Source organism: Neofelis nebulosa, chromosome 2 (genome assembly GCF_028018385.1).
Source record: "Neofelis nebulosa isolate mNeoNeb1 chromosome 2, mNeoNeb1.pri, whole genome shotgun sequence".
NCBI classification, from domain to species: Eukaryota; Metazoa; Chordata; class Mammalia; order Carnivora; family Felidae; genus Neofelis; species Neofelis nebulosa.
The window spans coordinates 195,025,853-195,044,290 of NC_080783.1; the positions used below are offsets into that span (position 1 = coordinate 195,025,853).

The 18,438-nt window shown below is 41.9% G+C and overlaps 1 protein-coding gene across 2 annotated transcripts in view; it reads left to right on the forward strand.

Annotated features, from left to right (window-relative positions):
* The window catches only part of PSMB2 (proteasome 20S subunit beta 2), a 34,016-nt gene extending 20,211 nt beyond the window's left edge, over positions 1–13,805 (forward strand). For both annotated transcript variants that reach the window (XM_058718097.1, XM_058718096.1), the window contains 3 exons: positions 9,071–9,233; positions 10,719–10,768; positions 13,571–13,805. In XM_058718097.1, the coding sequence (XP_058574080.1) occupies positions 9,071–9,233; positions 10,719–10,768; positions 13,571–13,678 (321 nt within the window). In that variant the 3' untranslated portion in view covers positions 13,679–13,805. The remainder of the gene's footprint in view (positions 1–9,070; positions 9,234–10,718; positions 10,769–13,570) is intronic.
* The last annotated feature ends 4,633 nt before the right edge of the window (positions 13,806–18,438 follow it).

The following is an 18,438-nucleotide window of genomic DNA, read 5'->3' on the forward strand; positions in this document are numbered from 1 at the left end:
GTCACACCGCTGCTTGTCACCGCCCAGACTCTTCGTCGCTGATTTTGTTGTTTCAGTGTATTTATCACAACTGTTCTCTTTAGCTGTAAAATTTATGGAATTTCACACTCTTCGTAATCACTACAGTGTTTCTTTTTCATGAGAGAGAGAATATACAAGGAGTTGTATGCACAAGAGTTGGAGGGAGGGAAATATTCCACCTAACTTGAGGAAAGTTTGCCTGTGTGTACCATGCACACCCCCCACTCCCAAATGCACAAAGTGAAACAGCTCAGTTCTGCAGGGTTCAGGTACTTAGGAAGTCCATTTCAATCTCAGGGAGAAGTGTATAAGAGGTGTGGTTATTGGCTAATTTCCTTGCTTAAATTTTATCCCTTTTGACTATAAAAAAAAAAAAGAGGGATGATTTGATTGGCTCTTTGTGGGACATCTTGATCTTATTGTTATCTGGTCAGATCTGTTAATGCGGTCAGATCATAAAAGTGACAGTGGTGGTGGTGATGATGATAATAACTAATCTGTATTACTATTATTAACAGGTATTTGCATTAAGCACTTTACATTTATTTATTTAAACCTTCTATAACCCTGTAATGATGGATGCTGTTATTATCCCTGTTGTATAGATGAAGAAATTTCAAAATGACTGAAAGCTTTCCACTTTATTTTTAAAGTTTATTTATTTATTTTGAGAGAGAGAGTGAGTGAGCATGAACAGGGGAGCAGCAGAGAGAGTGAGAGAGAATCCCAAGCAGGCCCCACGCTGCCAGCACAGAGCCTGACTTGAGGCTCTATCCCACAAACCATGATCATGACCTGGGCCGAAGTCTAGAGTCAGACGCTCAATGGACTGAGCCACCCAGACACTCCTAAAGCTCTCCATTTTTTTTTTTTTTTCTTCCACTTTAAAATAAACTTATAGGGGCGCCTGGGTGGCTCAGTCGGTTGAGTGTCTGACTTCAGCTCAGGTCATGATCTCACAGTCCATGAATTTGAGCCCCGCGTCAGGCTCTGTGCTGACAGCTCAGAGCCTGGAGCCTGCTTTGGATTCTGTGTCTCCCTTTCTCTCTGCTCCTCCCCTGCTCATGCTCTGTGTCTCTCTGTCTCAAAAATAAATAAAAACATTAAAAAAATTTTTTTAAATAAACTTATATCCGGGCATCTGGGTGGCTCAGTCAGTTAAGTGTCTGACTTGGGCTCAGGTCATGATCTCGTGGTTCATGGGTTCAAGCCCTGCATCAGACTCTGTGCTGACAGTGTGGAGCCTGGAGCCTGCTTAGGATTCTGTGTCTTTCTTGTTCTCTGCCCCTCCCCTGCTCATGTTCTCTCTCTCTCTCTCTGTCTCTCTCTCTGTCTCTCTCTCAGAAGTAAATAAACATTAAAAAATAAAATAATAAAATAAAATAAGCTTGTATCACGTATTTTTAAGGGAAGAAAAGATACCACATTTGTGTGGTGGTGTTTTTTTTCCCACTTGTAAAAAGAGGCAAAATTTTGGTGGTACCTTTTTTTAGTTAAACAAATTTTTTTTAATTAACATTTATTTATTTTTGAGAGAGAGAGACAGAGTGTGAGCTGGGGAAGGGTAGAGACAGAGGGAGACAGAATCAGAAGCAGGCTCCAGGCTCTGAGCTGTCAGCACATAGCCAGATGTGGGTCTCGAACCCACGAACCATGAGATCATGACCCAAGCCGAAGTCTGATGCTTCACAGACTGAGCCACCCAGGCGCCCCAGTGGTACCTTTTTTTAGAAGCTAAAATTCATTTTGAGTTCCCAGGATGGTTCACTTAAAATTTTTTCTTTGTCTATCAATTAAATACAACTTTAAAACTAAAGTATTTTGGTGTTTGTACTGTAAACCGTTGATGGTGATCCTCAAGGCTATTATTGTGCAGGGAGTGTCTCATCTAAATGTTTGGATCATTTATTGGTCATCTGGATGTTTAGGTTCAAAATGTATATAATATTCAATCCTATCCTTTGTTGTGAAGGATGCCAGTTCCTTGGGGACCTCATAACTTTGTTTTATTACCTAGATTTGCTATCTAAATAATTAGAATAGTGGAGACAACCAAAGACTAGATTACATCATGCACAGAACAAGGATTACTTTGTAAAGGATAGAGGTTTCCTGGCAAATCTGTCATGATTGATTAGTGTTCCCATTTCCCTGGAATAATTGACAGATTCTCACATGTAATGCTGCTCATAGGATAGAAGGGAACTGATGAAAAAGTAGCTAGAAAGTGAGACTTGGCACTCAAGTGGACATATCTGTAGTGGCAGAAACAGCACGAAAGTACTTAATAAATTATTAAATGGTACTTACTCTTCAAGAGTGAATGTAGGGTTTGTTTTTGTTTTTTCAGGCTTCCAGAAAATCTATATATGTCTATGTCTCCAGGCCTGTGTCAGTCTCAAGATAGGTGAGGGTAGGTTGAATGCGAAGTGGATATGCTTGAAGTGAAGATGCTTATGAATGTCTTTGAGAGTGAATACAGTCATTATCACCTTCTGACTTGGGGCTTCTGAAAGAGTCTGGGAAGGGGAGAGGAGGAAACTGTCATTTACCGCATTTCTGTGTGTCAGCCAGTGTGCTAGGCACTTTTTATTAACATCCTTCCATGTCCCTTTATGAAGACATATATGAGGAATTGTATTTCAGTGCTAGGAGTAGGTGGGCTTCTCCTGAGTACTTGCAGTGTCTATTTCATAGGCACTGTGAACTTCATAGATGATTGTGTGTCTCTAGTAGTAATTTTATTTATTTATTTAAATTTTTTTTTAACGTTTTATTTATTTTTGAGACAGGGAGAGACAGAGCATGAACAGGAGAGGGTCAGAGAGAGGGAGACACAGAATCTGAAACAGGCTCCAGGCTCTGAGCTGTCAGCACAGAGCCTGATGCGGGGCTTGAACTCATGGACCGCGAGATCATGACCTGAGCCGAAGTTGGCCGCTCAACCGACTGAGCCACCCAGGCGCCCCTCTAGTAGTAATTTTAGTATTTATTGAGGCTTTACTGTGTTTTAGGCACTCTGCTTATTGTTCATATGCATTGTCTCTTTGAATCTTCACTGTATCCCTTTTGTGTAGGTATTAGCCCGTGTTTTCAATAAGAACACTAAAATTCAGAGAAGTTAAGTGACTAACTTTTCTAAAGCCACACATTGATAAGATAGGTTTTGAACTCAGGTCTAACTGTACAGTTTACCAAAGCTATTTCTTTCTTTTAAGTTTTTATTTAAATTCTGATTAGTTAACATATATGACAAAATTAGTTTCTACAAATTTTTGTACAATATACAAACATATGTGACAAAATTAATTCTACAAAATTAGTAGAATTTAGTGATTCGTCACTTACAAATAACACCCAGTGCTCATCCCAGCAAGTACCCTCCTTAATACCCATTACCCTTTTAGCCCATCCCCCTTTTAGCCCATCCCCCACCTACTCCCTCCATGAATCCTCAGTTTGTTCTCTATAGTTAAGAATCTCTTACGGTTTTCTTCCGTCTCTTTTTTTTCCTTCCCCTATGTTCATTTGTTTTGTTTCTTAAATTCCACATATGAGTGAAATCATATATTCTCTGATTTATTTCACTTAGCATAATATGTTCTAGCTCCATCCACGTGGTTGCAAATGACAAGATTTCATTCTTTTTGATGGCTGAGTAATATTCCATCGTATGTATGTGTATACACACACACACACACCACATCCTCTTTATCCATTCATCAGTTCTTTTTTTTATTTTTTAATTTAATTTTTTTAGTTTTTTTTTTTTTTAAATGTTTATTTATTTTTGAGAGGGAGAGCAAGCAGGGAAGTGGGAGAGAGAAGGAGATTAAGAATCTGAAGCAGGCTTCAGGCTCTGAGCTGTCAGCACAGAGCCTAATGTGGGGCTCAAACCCACAAACTGTGAGATAATGACCTGAGCTGAAGTCAGATGCTTAACCAACTGAGCCACCCAGGCGCCCCATATCCATTCATCAGTTTGGACATTTGGGCTCTTTCCATAGTTTGGCTATTGTTGATAATGCTGCTATAAACATCAGGGTGCATGTGCCCCTTTGAATCTGTATATTTTTGTATCCTTTGGGTAAATACCTAGTAGTGCAAATACTGGGTTGTAGCAATGTTCTGTTTTTTCGTTTTTTCTTTTTTCTTTAAATTAATGTTTTTATTTTTGAAAGAGAGAGAGACAGAGCAAGAGTGGGGGAGGGGCAGAGAGAGAGGGAAACACAGGATCTGAAGCAGGCTCCAGGCTCTGACCTGTCAGCACAGAGCCCAACACGGGGCTCGAACCCATGAATCGTGAGATCATGACCTGAGCCAAAGTCAGACACTTAACCAACTGAACCACCCAGGCGCTCCAAGGGTAGTTCTGTTTTTAACTTTTGAGCAACCTCCATACTGTTTTCCAGAGTGGCTACACCAGTTTGTATTCCCACCAACATCGTAAGAGGGATCCCTTTTCTCCACATCCTGGCCAACATCTATTGTTTCCTATGTTAATTTTAGCCATTCTGATAGGAATGAGGTGGTATCTCCTTGTGATTTTGATTTGTATTTCCCTGATGATGAGTGATGTTGAGCACCTTTTCATGTGTCTGTTAGTCATCTGTATGTCGGAGAAGATATTTGCAAATGACATATCTGATAAAAGGTTAGTATCCAAAATCTATAAAGAATTTATCAAACTAAACACCCCCCAAAATAATCCAGTTAAGAAATGGGCAGAAGACATGAACAGACATTTCTTCCTAAAATACTTATTTGTGCTGTTGTTCTCCCCTTTGTTCAATTCTAGATGCATGACCTGTACCCTAAATTTTCCTTTACTTAGCAACCTATGTCTAAAGGGGGTTAGAGGGGTACCTGGGTGCCTCGGTTGAGCGTCTCACTTTGGCTCAGGTCATGATCTCACAGTTCTTGAATTTAAGCCCCACATCAGGCTCACTGCAGTCAGTGTGGAGCCCACCTCAGATCCTCTGTTCCTCTCTCTCTACCCCTCCCCTGCTTGTGCTGTCTCAGAAATAAACACTGAGAAATATAATACAGGGGAATAGAAAGAAGGACCCAGGAGTCTAGTAAAAGGCAACAATATATGTGCATTCAGAGAGATGCTGGCAGTTGATTTAAACTTGAGTGAATTCTTGGAAGTAGGACCTATCGCTTTCTGACATTTGTTTAGTCATTTTCCTCATCTCCTTGTCATACTAGGCATTAGCCACATATAAATGAAAACATATAATGCCTTCTGGTATGATTACTACTCATTCAGCACATATTTATTGAGCATATACTATATGCTTGTATATCATTGAACAAACCAGACATAATCCTACCTTCATGGAGCTTATAATTGGCATAAATATTTGAATAGGTAGGCTGTATCTTACACATAAGTATTTTTCTAAGCATACTACCAGCAGTCACACGTGTGTATACTGTCAGAATAACACAAAATTGAGGGGCTTGGAATTTGTCTCATTTCAGGAATACAGTAAGGAATCAAGAATATGAGGGACAATAACAGTCAAGAAACTCATAACTATGGCTTTGTCACTTTGAATTGAACACTGTGATTCTTAGAGGCACAAGAGTGACAATACATAAGACTTAATTTGAAATTTTAAAACACTAGTGTAAGGGGCATCTGGGTGGCTCAGTCGGTTAAGCTTCTGACTCTTGGTTTCGACTCAGGTCATGATCTCACAGTTCGTGGGTTTGAGCTTCGTGTTGGGCTCTGAGCTGACAGTGGAGGGCCTACTTGGGATTCTCTCTCCTTCTCTCTCTCTCTCTCTCTCTCTCCCTCCCTCCCTCCCCCTCCCTCTCTCCCTCTCTCCCTCCCCTCCCCACCCCCATTTGTTCTCTCTCTGTCTCTCTCAAAATAAATAAATAAACTTAAAAAAACAAAACAAAAAGACTAGTGTAAGCCAGGGATCTTTGATGGAGTATTATAGGAAGAATTTCAGAAACTGCAAGTTGTTACACAGATGTATTGATTTAATTAGTCTAGCTAACACCATTTATTTATGCTTAAGCATCTCACACTTGCAGAAGTTGGTAATTCAAAGTCACACAATAATTTGTGAGTTATCTTCTCTACCACGTGTTGTAGCTTCTGAATACCAACTTTGATGAGTGTGTGTATCAGATGCTTAAGCATGAATAAATGATATATAGACCAATTAAGCAATACCATTTGCTTTTGAAGTTCTGTTGACATAGTTTCATGTAAAATCTTTTGGTGGTGGCTTTTAAAATCACATTGTTTTAAACACAGTGTAATCTCATAGTATAGCAAGATCCTCATTAGAGACAGAACATATCTAGGTTCTGTTGCCTAGACCTCTTTGGGTATCTGAGTGGATCCTTAATTTGCCATTACAACTTGATAAAATTGTTCTGATTAACCATACAGTGGATGTTTTAGCTAGTGAACGAAGAATTGTAGAGTTATCCTCTTAGCAAAAGGGTGAACTTTTTTTTTGTGATAGATAAGAGACTATATTGTGAAATCTCTTAGGGGAGGAAAACCAGTTAGAATTCCCTTGCCATCTCTCTGTTTCTCTCCTCTCTCCCCCATTCTTCTCTCTGCTTCCTCTTTTTTTTTTTTTTTTTTTAATATTTTTATTTATTTTTGAGACAGAGAGAGACAGAGCATGAGCAGGGGAGGGGCAGAGAGAGAGGGAGACAGAGAATTTGAAGCAGGCTCCAGGCTCTTAGCTGTCAGCACAGAGGCCGATGTGGTGCTCGAACTCACGGACTGTGAGATCATGACCTGAGCTGAAGTCAGACGCTTAACCGACTGAGCCACCCAGGCGCCCCTCTGCTTCCTCTTTGAGATTCTAATTCTAACCATAAGAACATGAAGGTATTCTGTGTCTGCCTGATTTTACAGTATGGTTTTCACACTTAAAAAAATTTTTACTAGAAAAAATCTATTAGATATATATACATATTTTATCTTTAGCTAATTTAAACAGTTTAGTTTTTGTTGTTTAAAGTGGAATGCTATTGAAAGGAGATTGGGGTATAGCTAATATGCTACGAAATGTAGGCAGCATCTTTTCTTCCAGAGTTTGGGATGCCTCACCTCTATTATTTTTTCTCACCATACTCCCCAGAAGCTAGAAAAGGGAAGGATTAGTTGACCCAGTTGACCCAGTTTTACACATAAGGAAACAGAAACTCATAGGGGTTAAGTGTCTTGCCTAAGGTCAGACTTACTAAGAATGTAGTTGCAGAATGTGGCAGAGAGTTCCGGAGCCTGGCAGAGTGTAGCACACTACCCACTGGGAAATGTGACAAGCACGTAATTATTTTCTCAGAAGACTTGACTACTGCTGGTCAGTTCTTACTCCTCTCAGACTATCCACCATCCACCCAAGGCAGAAACTTGTTTGCAGTTTAGGGCTACACTGTAATCTTTAGGAAATGTTACTTAGGACAACTGGCTTAGAATTCTAAGTTAGTATATAATATTTTCATGTGTTCTTCTAACATGAACTTCTTCAAGCTTCCAGGTGTCCATGTTAATCATTGTCCAAAGAATGTAAGGTGTCACTTTTAGGACCACTAGCTGTTATTACTTTATGCTTTATACACTCGCTTTATTACTTTAAAAGGGTGCATAAATGTATTCAGTTTCATTTAATGTGCATTTAATTGAATATGTAAATTTAAGGATGGGCACATAACCTGAGCAAGGCCTGCTCACTACCCACTGAGGCCAATGCAAGGTGGAAAACACATTTTCCGGAGAAAAAGGAAGCCTTGTAAAATGGGAGTCTCACCACTGATGCCTAGGGCTGTACACAGGCTGAATTTAACATGGTAAATGGCCCAGCTAGTGTAGAAAAAAATAATCTTCCATTTGGAGATGAAGATCAAGGCCGACTTACTAAAGGTTCTTTGTAGAAACTTGCATGTTTAGATTTGCCAGTAATACAAAGAAAGAACACCAGTTAATTACTTTTTGTTTGTTTCATTGATAGAACACCAGTTAATTACTTTTTGTTTGTTTCATTGATAAAAATTACTTTTTAGTTACCTTAGGAGAGCCTTCTTATATGAGAAAAAATGTTAGCGTTTCACCTAAATCTATAGTTCTTCCAGTGTTGCTATGTTTCCACAGTTCTTCTAGAGCATTTATGGACTTCATTATTACTGTCTGCATTAAAGTTTAGTGATTTGAGGGGCACCTGGCTGGCTTAGTCAGTAGAGCATGTAACTCTTTTTTTTTTTTTTTAAATTTTTTTAACATTTATTTTATTTTTGAGAGACAGACACAGTGAAAGAGGGAGATGGGCACAGAGAGAGGGAGATACAGAATCCGAAGCAGGCTCCAGGCTCTGAGCTGTCAGCATAGAGCCTGATGCGGGGCTCAAACTCATGAACAGTGAGATCATGAACCGAGCTGAAGTCGGCCGCTTAACCAACTAACTGAACCACCCAGGCGCCCCTAGAGCGTGTAACTCTTGAGTTCGAGCCCCATGGTGGGTGTGGAGCCTACTTAAAATTTAAAAAAATTTTAAATATTTAGTGGTTTGACTTAAATTTTTGAGACATACTATCCTTCTGCACCCCCAAGTTGTTTCTTTAATACTATGGCATATAGTCTCTACCATCTGAAATTTTGGTCCAGGTGCCCAGATGGAATCTGTTTATTTTGGAAGATGTGGTTGGAGCTGCCGCTTTCTTTAGTCTGTGGCCTGACACTCTCAGAACTGTGTTTTTTGGTTTCAGCAGTTAGAAAAGACGTAAGAGCACCTATGTTTTGCTTTTGTAACAAGTTCTTGTCCACAGGCTTTACGAAGAAAGCAGCTTTTTTGAATACCGATAAGTGCTCCCAATGCCCTTACATTCAAACAAGCTAACTTCCCTTTACAAACTCTTACCACACTCTTAGGCCTTTAGATTTCTCTCAGTTTTTACTTTCATCATGATTTACTTAGCTGCTCTTATTTTCTTATTCATCAGGAATTGGAATGATCCCATTTGTCATGGAAAGAGATGTTGGTGCTACTGCTTTGACCATGTCTTTCTTCTGCAGACCCCGTATCACGTCAACCTCCTCCTGGCTGGCTATGACGAGCACGAAGGTCCAGCGCTTTACTACATGGACTACCTGGCAGCCTTGGCCAAGGCCCCTTTTGCAGCCCATGGCTATGGTGCCTTCCTGACTCTTAGTATCCTGGATCGATACTACACTCCAAGTAAGTTCTAGCACTCTAGGTAGGGAATACAGTCCCGTCCTGAGCTGCCTTCTGGTTTTGTACACTACTCCTGGAGTTGGGTGGTCGGGGCTTGAATAGAGGATGGATCCTAGGAAGCACATCCAGGTACCTTCTGGAAGCTGCTCCCCCCTCCAGGTCAGTAGGGTTCTTGAAAAGCTAATAAAAGTCCTTCTTTTACCAGACAGAAGGAGATACTGCATATGTCCAGAGCTGGGTTTTGTTTTGTTTAAAAGGGTGCTACAGTAGTGAGTAAAATTAATTTTTCAGTTACAAAAGTTCAGTTTTTTAATTCATTTTGCCCAGCCTAGATGCTTATTAGCATCTCAGCTATAAAGAATGAGCAAATAAGCGAAGTGGTTTGCATGTTTGAGTTTGTGAGGATGAACAGGTCCCCAGAAGGACAATGGAAGATTTCTTTGCTTAAACATCAAAGCTTTTAAGGCCACAAGCTTTGGCCCTTCGCTTGGTTCTTTATCAGCTGCTGGCTGCCCCTCCTGTGAGAAAGAGCTGGCTCTCTACTTGTCAGTAAACTGTTAGCTTGGCAAAGCTTCCAGCACAGGGATGCTTTTGTGCTACATTCTATCTTCTGACTCCAATCCCAAACTTGACTTTAGCCACTGTGAGCAATAGGCACTTGGGATTCTTCACTTTTCTAGGCTATAGATGCAGCCCAGATAGCCATTCCTCTCCTTAAATTCCATTCTTCCCTATCAGTACGGTAAAAATCTGGCTTCTTTACTCTTTTTTTTGGTGCTGCCCTCTCACTCAACCTTAGCCATGCCAGAGCTCCAGGCCACATCCTGAAAAGCATTAGCCTGGCCTCCTAATGACTGTTTCTTGATTTGGCATCTGTCAGTAATACAGCTGACTTGCCCACCAAAATCACCACTAACCACCCTTGAAGCCTAACTGCATAATATGTCATCCCAGTTTGCCATGCCTGTGGACAGTTCCTTTGGCTCCTGTTTTATGAGAGTCTCAGCCCTATCCCATGAATTCTCTTTCCATTGTTAAACTGAGACCCAGCTGGGAAAGTGAGGCTAAAACTCTGGCCTGTCCTCCCTTGCCCTGATTTGCAGCTGGCTAGGGCAGATGGAACCGATTTAAGCCCTAGTCTAAAAGGGTGGGGTGGGTAGGGGTGAGGGGGATGGGCGATAAAAAAGAGGCAAGCCGCTGGACTTCTCTAGAGGCAGGCCCTGGCCATGGGAGGCAGAATTCCGTCATGCTTACCCTTCTCTGTAGCAAATCAATTTGCAATGGCTTGTGGCTGCCGGAGCACTGGGTCTGGGGCATCCTCCACTGCATATGGAATAAGTTTGTTGCAAGCTAGAAGGCTAGGTATTTTTTTGCCTTTTCCGTTTGTGTGGCATGCTGACCTGAAGAAATTTGAAACTTAAAAGTTGTGGCAGAGAGTTGGACTTGATGGCAACTCCTTGCATACGTGGCCTCTGTGTTCTCTTTCAGCTATCTCTCGTGAGAGGGCAGTGGAGCTTCTTAGGAAATGTCTAGAGGAGGTGAGTAGTTCCCACAGGACCCTGAAAGGAATGTTTATCTCTGTTTGTCAATATTGTTCATTCCTTGGTTGCAGTTTTTCCCTGATCTTTGCCAGAAGGTGTAATAAATACACACTAACCAGATGTGAAGTTGCTACCAGGGATAGAGTTTGGTGGGTAACAAACTCTCATGGGTTACCTCCCATCAATGTCAATTTTACAATTTAGTTATCTTTTTTGGGCTCATCCAACCTAGTGATTCTCAGAATTTGGCATGTATAAGGATCATCTTGGGAACTGTTTTTTTGATTGTTTGTTTTGTTTTTATTTTTGTTTTTAAGCAGATTCGTGACTACCCTACTCCCATTCCCACCACTGATTCTGATTCAGTTGTCCTGGTGTAGAGTCTGAGTATTTGATTAGCAGTCCCAGGTGATTTTGCTGCAGGCGGTAACTGGGTCATATTTTAAGAACTACTACCTTAGGGACGCTTCAGTTGGTTAAGTGTCCGACTTCAGTCAGATCATGATCTCACGGTTCGTGGGTTCGAGCTCTGTGTTGGGCTCTGTCCTGACAGCTCAGAGCCTGGAGCCTGCTTTGGATTTTGTGTGTGTCTCTCTCTCTGCCCCTCCCCTGCTCCTGCTGTGTCTGTTTCTCTCTCTCTCAAAGATAAATAATAAAAATTTAAAAAAATAAAAGAAAAGAACTATCTTAGACTTAATATCTGCTGTATTTGTGTCACCTGGGGTTGCCATACCCCAGGTGTCTGCTTTCTTTTAAAAAATTTTTTTATTTTTAATGTTTATTTTTGAGACAGTGCCAAGTGGGGGAGGGGCAGAGAGAGAGGGAGACATAGAATCTGAAACAGGCTCCAGGCTCTGAGCTGTCAGTACAGAACCCGATGTGGGGCTCTAACCCACAAACCGTGAGATCATGACCTGAGCCGAAGTCAGACACTTAAGCAACTGAGCCACCCAGGCGCCCTGTGTCTGCTCCCTTAACAGTCCATTAGTCCTGGAGAGAAAGCCTTCCCTGAGAATTCAGGAGGCCATAGAAAGCAACTGGGAAGCTTTAAGCAGAAGAAGAGAGTAGCTTTTAGTTTATGAGGCCAGGAACGTGGACCCCACCCATTAATACTGCTGCTAAAAGTCTAAGGCTTCGGGTTATGTATGGAGGATGAGGAGGAAGAGAAAGCAGCTCCCTTAGGCTTTTAAATTCTTTTACTGTTCTTGTGGCCTAAGGATGAACTTGAATTTGTGGTCTAGGAGAGAGCAGGTGGGTGAGAGCAGGTGGGAGCACTGAGCATAATGTCAATTTGCCTCTTATACAACCCTGTCTTCTTCAGTCCACAGTGTCCCCATTCTTCCTCATGTTTGCAAATCCCCTTTACAAAGCAGAAACTGAGGACAAACTCATGTACTTTGCTTAGCCATCCAGCTAAGAGACCATATTAGTCCAGCAGTCCTAAGTGTTACAGGGGGTGTCAGGGAGAAGCCACTGGCATATCAAGGGCTTTGAGACTTTATTCACTATGGACCCTAAACATGATCATTTTAGAAACCCATATTTCTTGTCACCTTTTCTTGATTTTAGAGCTTGTTTTTGGATGTAGGAGTCATCAGCCAGAGGAGACTCTGGAAATGGAATGGGTTTTTTTTTTTTTTTTTAATGTTTTTTTTTTTTTTTTTTTTTTAATTTATTTTTGGGACAGAGAGAGACAGAGCATGAACGGGGGAGGGGCAGAGAGAGAGGGAGACACAGAATCGGAAACAGGCTCCAGGCTCCGAGCCATCAGCCCAGAGCCTGACGCGGGGCTCGAACTCACGGACCGCGAGATCGTGACCTGGCTGAAGTCGGACGCTTAACCGACTGCGCCACCCAGGCGCCCCCTGGAATGGGTTTTTGATGCCCAGTCCTCAGCTGTAAAGGAGATGGGAAATATCACAGGAGGGAGGGCTTGGGCCTGGGGAGGTGGACATTTCTGGGATATGCTTCTGAGGGAGCAAGTAGAGAGCTTTGTGCCTTCCCTCTGGAGACTAAGTGAGGTGTCCAGGAAGGGTGGCCACAGAAGCCAAGATTTCCTCCAGCCGTCTTCCTCTATAATCACCAGCCAGGTTAGTGGGGCTGTCTGCTTCCATGCACAATAGAGCACTGCTTGTTTGGAACAGCCTCTCAAGCAGAGAGTCTTAATGAGAGTGCGGAGGTGTTATTTTAATCACAGGTAAGCTTGGACTGCAGGAGTTGGAAGTAGGGGTTGTTCCAAGAGCAGTTCTTCCAACACCCTTCCACCATTCCTGTGGCTACACACACACACACACACACACACACACACACACACACACACACACAGATGGAGTCACACAGTCAGTCCTTGTAATGTCGGTGGGTGGGGCTATGGTGGCTGGAGTAAATTCTTGGGACGTAGGAATACATTGCTTTGGTCCAAAGCTTATTCCTAGAGCAATCACTCTTTGTAGGCTGATTACCTTGAGACATTTTTAGAAAGAAGTCTGTGTTTACCAGACTGATTGGTAGCAGACTGTGGGGAACAGAGCTTTGGATTTTCTTACTCTTTCATCAGCTGACTGACCAGAGACAAGCTCCCAGCTGCATCTCCCAGTCCTCCCTCACCACCTTCCAGCCTCCAGCTGCAGTTTGGGGTTTCTTCAGTGTCTGAGTACTGACTGCCCCAGTACAATATAAGCTCCACAAAAGCAAGGATTTTTTATCTGCTCGTATGCCCAGTGCCCTCGAAGAGAGCCTGGCCCATAGTTAGTGCTCAGTAAATATTTTTTGACTGATTTTCTTCATCTCTGTCTGCAGCTCCAGAAACGCTTCATCCTGAATCTGCCAACCTTCAGTGTTCGAATCATTGACAAAAATGGCATCCATGACCTGGACAACATTTCCTTCCCTAAACAGGGCTCCTAACCTCATGCCTTCTCTCCAATTTGCCAGGGAACTTTTTCTGATGGGCTCCTTCGTCTTTTTCTACTCTTTTGACGTGCATCCTTGATAGATGGTTAATTCAGAATAAAGCTGAATCTGGATACATTGAGCTCTCTGTTTTGAGTCTCCATTTACCTATCATCACTTCAGGACAGAAATGGAGAAAGGATTATCTGCATTGGACTTTTTGCCGGGACTGTCTTTCCTTCTGCCCCTTTCCCTTCATTAATGCTCTAATTGTCCTTTTAGCTGATAGCCCTGCATTCTGTTTCACTGCCTAGCTTCCTTCCCGTCTAGCTCTTTCATATATCTTGCTTGCTAATGTCTCATTTCCCTAAAGCAGTGGTTCTTTTTACCCCTAAGCTTAACGTTTTAAAAATTAGTTTGAGGGGCGACTGGGTGGCTCAGTCAGTTGAGCATCCGACTTCAGCTCAGGTCATGATCTCACTGTTCGTGGGTTCGAGCCCCGCATTGGGCTATGTGCTGACTGCTCAGAGCCTGGAGCCTATTTCAGATTCTATGTCTTCCCTGCTCACACTCTGTCTCTCTCTCTCTCAAAAATAAATAAACATTAAAAAATAAAAATTAGTTTGAATACATAATACATACACTTAGTAAAAAATGCAAGTGATACAAAGACACACAGTAAAAAATGTTTCTGCTGTCCCTATAATTTGATTACCTGCTTCCCTTCCCAGAGGAAATTTCAGCTACTAATTTCTTACCTACCCTTTAAGATAGAAGTTGTTCCTGTATAAAGCACAAACACACATGTATGCATGCTCACGCATACACACATAACCCCTCTTAAAAGTATTTGTAGGGGCGCCTGGGTGGCGCAGTCGGTTAAGCGTCCGACTTCAGCCAGGTCACGATCTCGCGGTCCGTGAGTTCGAGCCCCGCGTCAGGCTCTGGGCTGATGGCTCGGAGCCTGGAGCCTGTTTCCGATTCTGTGTCTCCCTCTCTCTTCTGCCCCTCCCCCGTTCATGCTCTGTCTCTCTCTGTCCCAAAAATAAATAAAAAACGTTGGAAAAAAAAAAAAAGTATTTGTAAATGGTCTGCATACTGCTTTTTAATTAATTAATTTTTTTTTTTAACGTTTATTTTTGAGACAGAGAGAGACATAGCATAAATGGGGGAGGGACAGAGAGAGAGGGAGACACAGAATCGGAAGCAGGCTCCAGGCTCTGAGCCATCAGCCCAGAGCCCAACGGGGGGCTCGAACTCACGGACCGTGAGATCGTGATCTGAGCTGAAGTCAGACGCCTAACCGACTGAGCCACCCAGGCACCCTATTGCTTTTTAATTTAACATATACTAGATTGTTCTATATCAGTATACATATACCTATTTTATTCTTGTTGACAGTTGGGCAATGTTCTATTAAATTGATGTGCTGTAGTTAATTAACCAAATACCTGTATTACTTCCTAATCTAGCTTTTTGGGAATGAATAATGTAAATGTTTTTTGATTAGTGCCACTAAAATGATGGTTCTTAACTGGATGTATGTATCAGAATCATCCCGGGGAGTTTTCTTTTTTGTACATGATTAGGCTGCAGTCACTCCTAGATTCTAACTAAGCAGGTTTGGGTCCTAGACATAGGAATATTTTTTAAAGCTTCCTAAGTAATTTGTGTCTTCAGCCATGATAGAGAATGGTTGGATGGAAGTTTCTTTAGAGCGTGGTCCTCAAGCTTAAGCATGAATCTCAATTCCCTGGAGGGCTTATTGATACACAGCTTGCTGGGTCCTACCCCTGTAGCTTCTACATGTTTGGGGTATGGCCTGAGATTCTGCATTCTAACATTTCCAATTGATGCTGCTGCTGCTGGTCCAGTTAACACACTTAGTCTTGTCTTTTTTTTTTAATGTCTCATTTTACTTTTGAGAGAGAGAGAGAGAGAGACAGAGTGCAAGTGGGGAGGGGCAGAGAGAGATGGAGACACAGAATCCAAAGCAGTCTCCAGGCTCTGAGCTGTCAGCACAGAACCTGACACAGGGCTCGAACTCACAAACCGGGAGATCATGACCTGAGCCGGTGGGATGCTTAACCAACTGAGCCACCCAGGTACCCCTAAACCCCACTTGGTCTTAAACTAAGATGAGCCCTACTTTATCCAGTTCTGTGCTACTCTTAATACCATATACAGATAATTTTTTTGTTTATCTGAAGTAAAATACCATCTCTCTAAGATAGTACCTACATTCAGAACCTTTGTACTAACTATTGTGTTAACATCAGATTAGAATGTCATATACTTTGGGGGACACCTGTGGTAGATGTTTAAACCATAAGAAATTTAATCATTGGGTAAATGGGGAAAAAGAGATTCATATCCCACAGCTGGTTCAACCTCTACTACCACTATGAATATGCGTAGGTTTTGGGTTTTGGCTGGATTTCTGGGTCTTTTTCTAAGGCATCTATTTTTAGAGCTCCACAGGTGATTCTGATGCTTGCCCCAGTTGAGTATCCGTACTAAAATTTAGGAGTCCTGCTTCATGGTTTTCCCATCTGTGAAATGGTCAAATTGTACCTATTCCATGGGGGATAGTTAGGAGGATTCCATGAGGTAACGTGAAGCGTTTTCAACAGGGCCTCGTATGCGGTAAGTATATAATCATTGTGATACTGCATCCACTGCTCACCAGGAATAAACTTGTTATTCTGCATGCATGCGTCATCAGGAATGAAATGGTTCTCTGTCTTTGAAGTGTCCCCAGGGCAAGCTGGGTAAGTCCACCAGCCTACCCTAACTCCAGTCTCCTTTCTCCAATCCATATCTCTTTTCTGAGCCCCAGATCAACTTACTCCTAAGCATCTCACCTCCAGCATCAGATGCTCTACCGACTGAGCCAGCCAGGCACCCTGGCATCATTTATTTTTAAGAAACTTAATTTAGAATAAATTTGGTTTTATACAAAATTGCACAAGATAATGCAATGTTTCCTTCTACCTCTCCCCTGGCTCCCCCTTAGGTTAACATCTTACATAGCCACTGTGCATTTGTCAAAAACTAAAACCAATATTGATTAGTACATTAGTATTAGCTCTGACTTTTATTCAGATTTTACCCATTTTCCCAAGAATGTCCTTTTTCTGTTCTGGAATACAGTTCAGGATGCCACATTGCACTTAGCTAGGCACCATTTTTGGTGCCTTTTTCTCCTTCCTTCACATAGTCACTGAGTTGTAGCAGTTTTACTTCCTAAATCTCTTTTAGTAAAACTCCAAAGTATTCTGGTTTATCATTCACCTTCTTTCCTGGACTATTTTAACAGCCTCCTACCTTCTCTACTTTTAATCTTTTTCCTCTCTAGTTCTTTCTCTGTACTCTACAAATTTGACCATCCATACATCTTTTCACTTAAAACTTTGATGGTTTTCCACTGTTTCTAGAATAAAACCCAGTTCTTTAGTTTGACATGTGAGGCATTTCATAATCCTCTCCCATGCTAGCTCCCCAGTTTCTTTTCCCTCTTTCATACTTCATAAAGCCCGTGATCCAACTGAATTTCCATGGCCTCAACATACATTTATGACTTCACACCTGTATATGCCCACTGGAAGGGTAAGCATTGCTTCTTGAAATTTTTCTTACAGATAATGTATATGTGTGTGATTGAGTCATAATGCAATACGCTGTTTTCTCATCTGTTTTCTTCCACCAGAGTTAATTATTTTAATGCCAGCTGTATCCCTCTAAATTGATTTCCTGGAGTTTGAAAAACACTGGGAATTCACTGATTGGTTAACACTCATGCCTGAACTGCTCAGAATGGTCTTCCGATTGGTTCCCATCTGCTTTCAGGTGATTAATACACAGAAAGCAATCTATTCCTTCGTGGGGTAGAGGAGATAGGTTGGAGAAGAGAACAGCTGGTTTGCCTCAGGGTAGGGAAGCTGAGCCTTGACTAGTAAAGAGTTTGGAAAAGCGGACAAGGAACCTCTGAGTGGTGGGGGAGGGTGATGAGAGAGCTTGAGAAATGCTTGGCTTTCCAGCTCAGCACCAATGGCTGAGCCCACTCTGCCTGAAGCCCAGAGTCCTTTCACTGTTCTTTGTCTGGGCCCTTTGCTTGACGCAGGCAAAAGTTCTCAGTATCCTAATTGTCTGCTGCTCACTTAGCTCCTCTGTGTGTTAGGAGGTTGTGTTTGACAGAAGAAAGGCCTGCTGCTCAGCCTCACCTAACTTCATGAGGTTTCAAAGAGGGAAGGTGGTCAAAGGCTACTCATTCCTTCAGGAGCACCGTGACCCTTTAAGACAAATGAATATGGGGCACTTAGGGTGGCTCAGTTGGTTGAGCATCTGACTTTGGCTCAGGTCATGATCTCGCAGTTCACTGAGTTCAAGCCCCATACTGGGCTCACTGCTATCAGTGTGGAGCCCGCTTCGGATCCTCTGTCCTTTTGTCTCTCTGCCCCTCCCCCACTTGTGCTCTCTCAAAAATAAATAAAACATTTTAAAAAAGGTTTAAAGAAATGAATATGAACTCAAAACATTGATGCTTACCTAGTCTAAATACTCCATTTAATTCACAGCTACTTGCTTTGTGAGAAAGAAGTCATGTAATCTGTATATACTTTTTCTTTAATCATCATCTACTTTTCCTTAGGGGTAGACCCAGTTTGTCAGGGGATAAAACACAATTTATTTTGCTGTGGAATCACCAACAAACAGAAGTTAACTAGGAAGAGTCAAATTCTGAGACCTCATTAGAAGCTTCTTATGCCACTTAT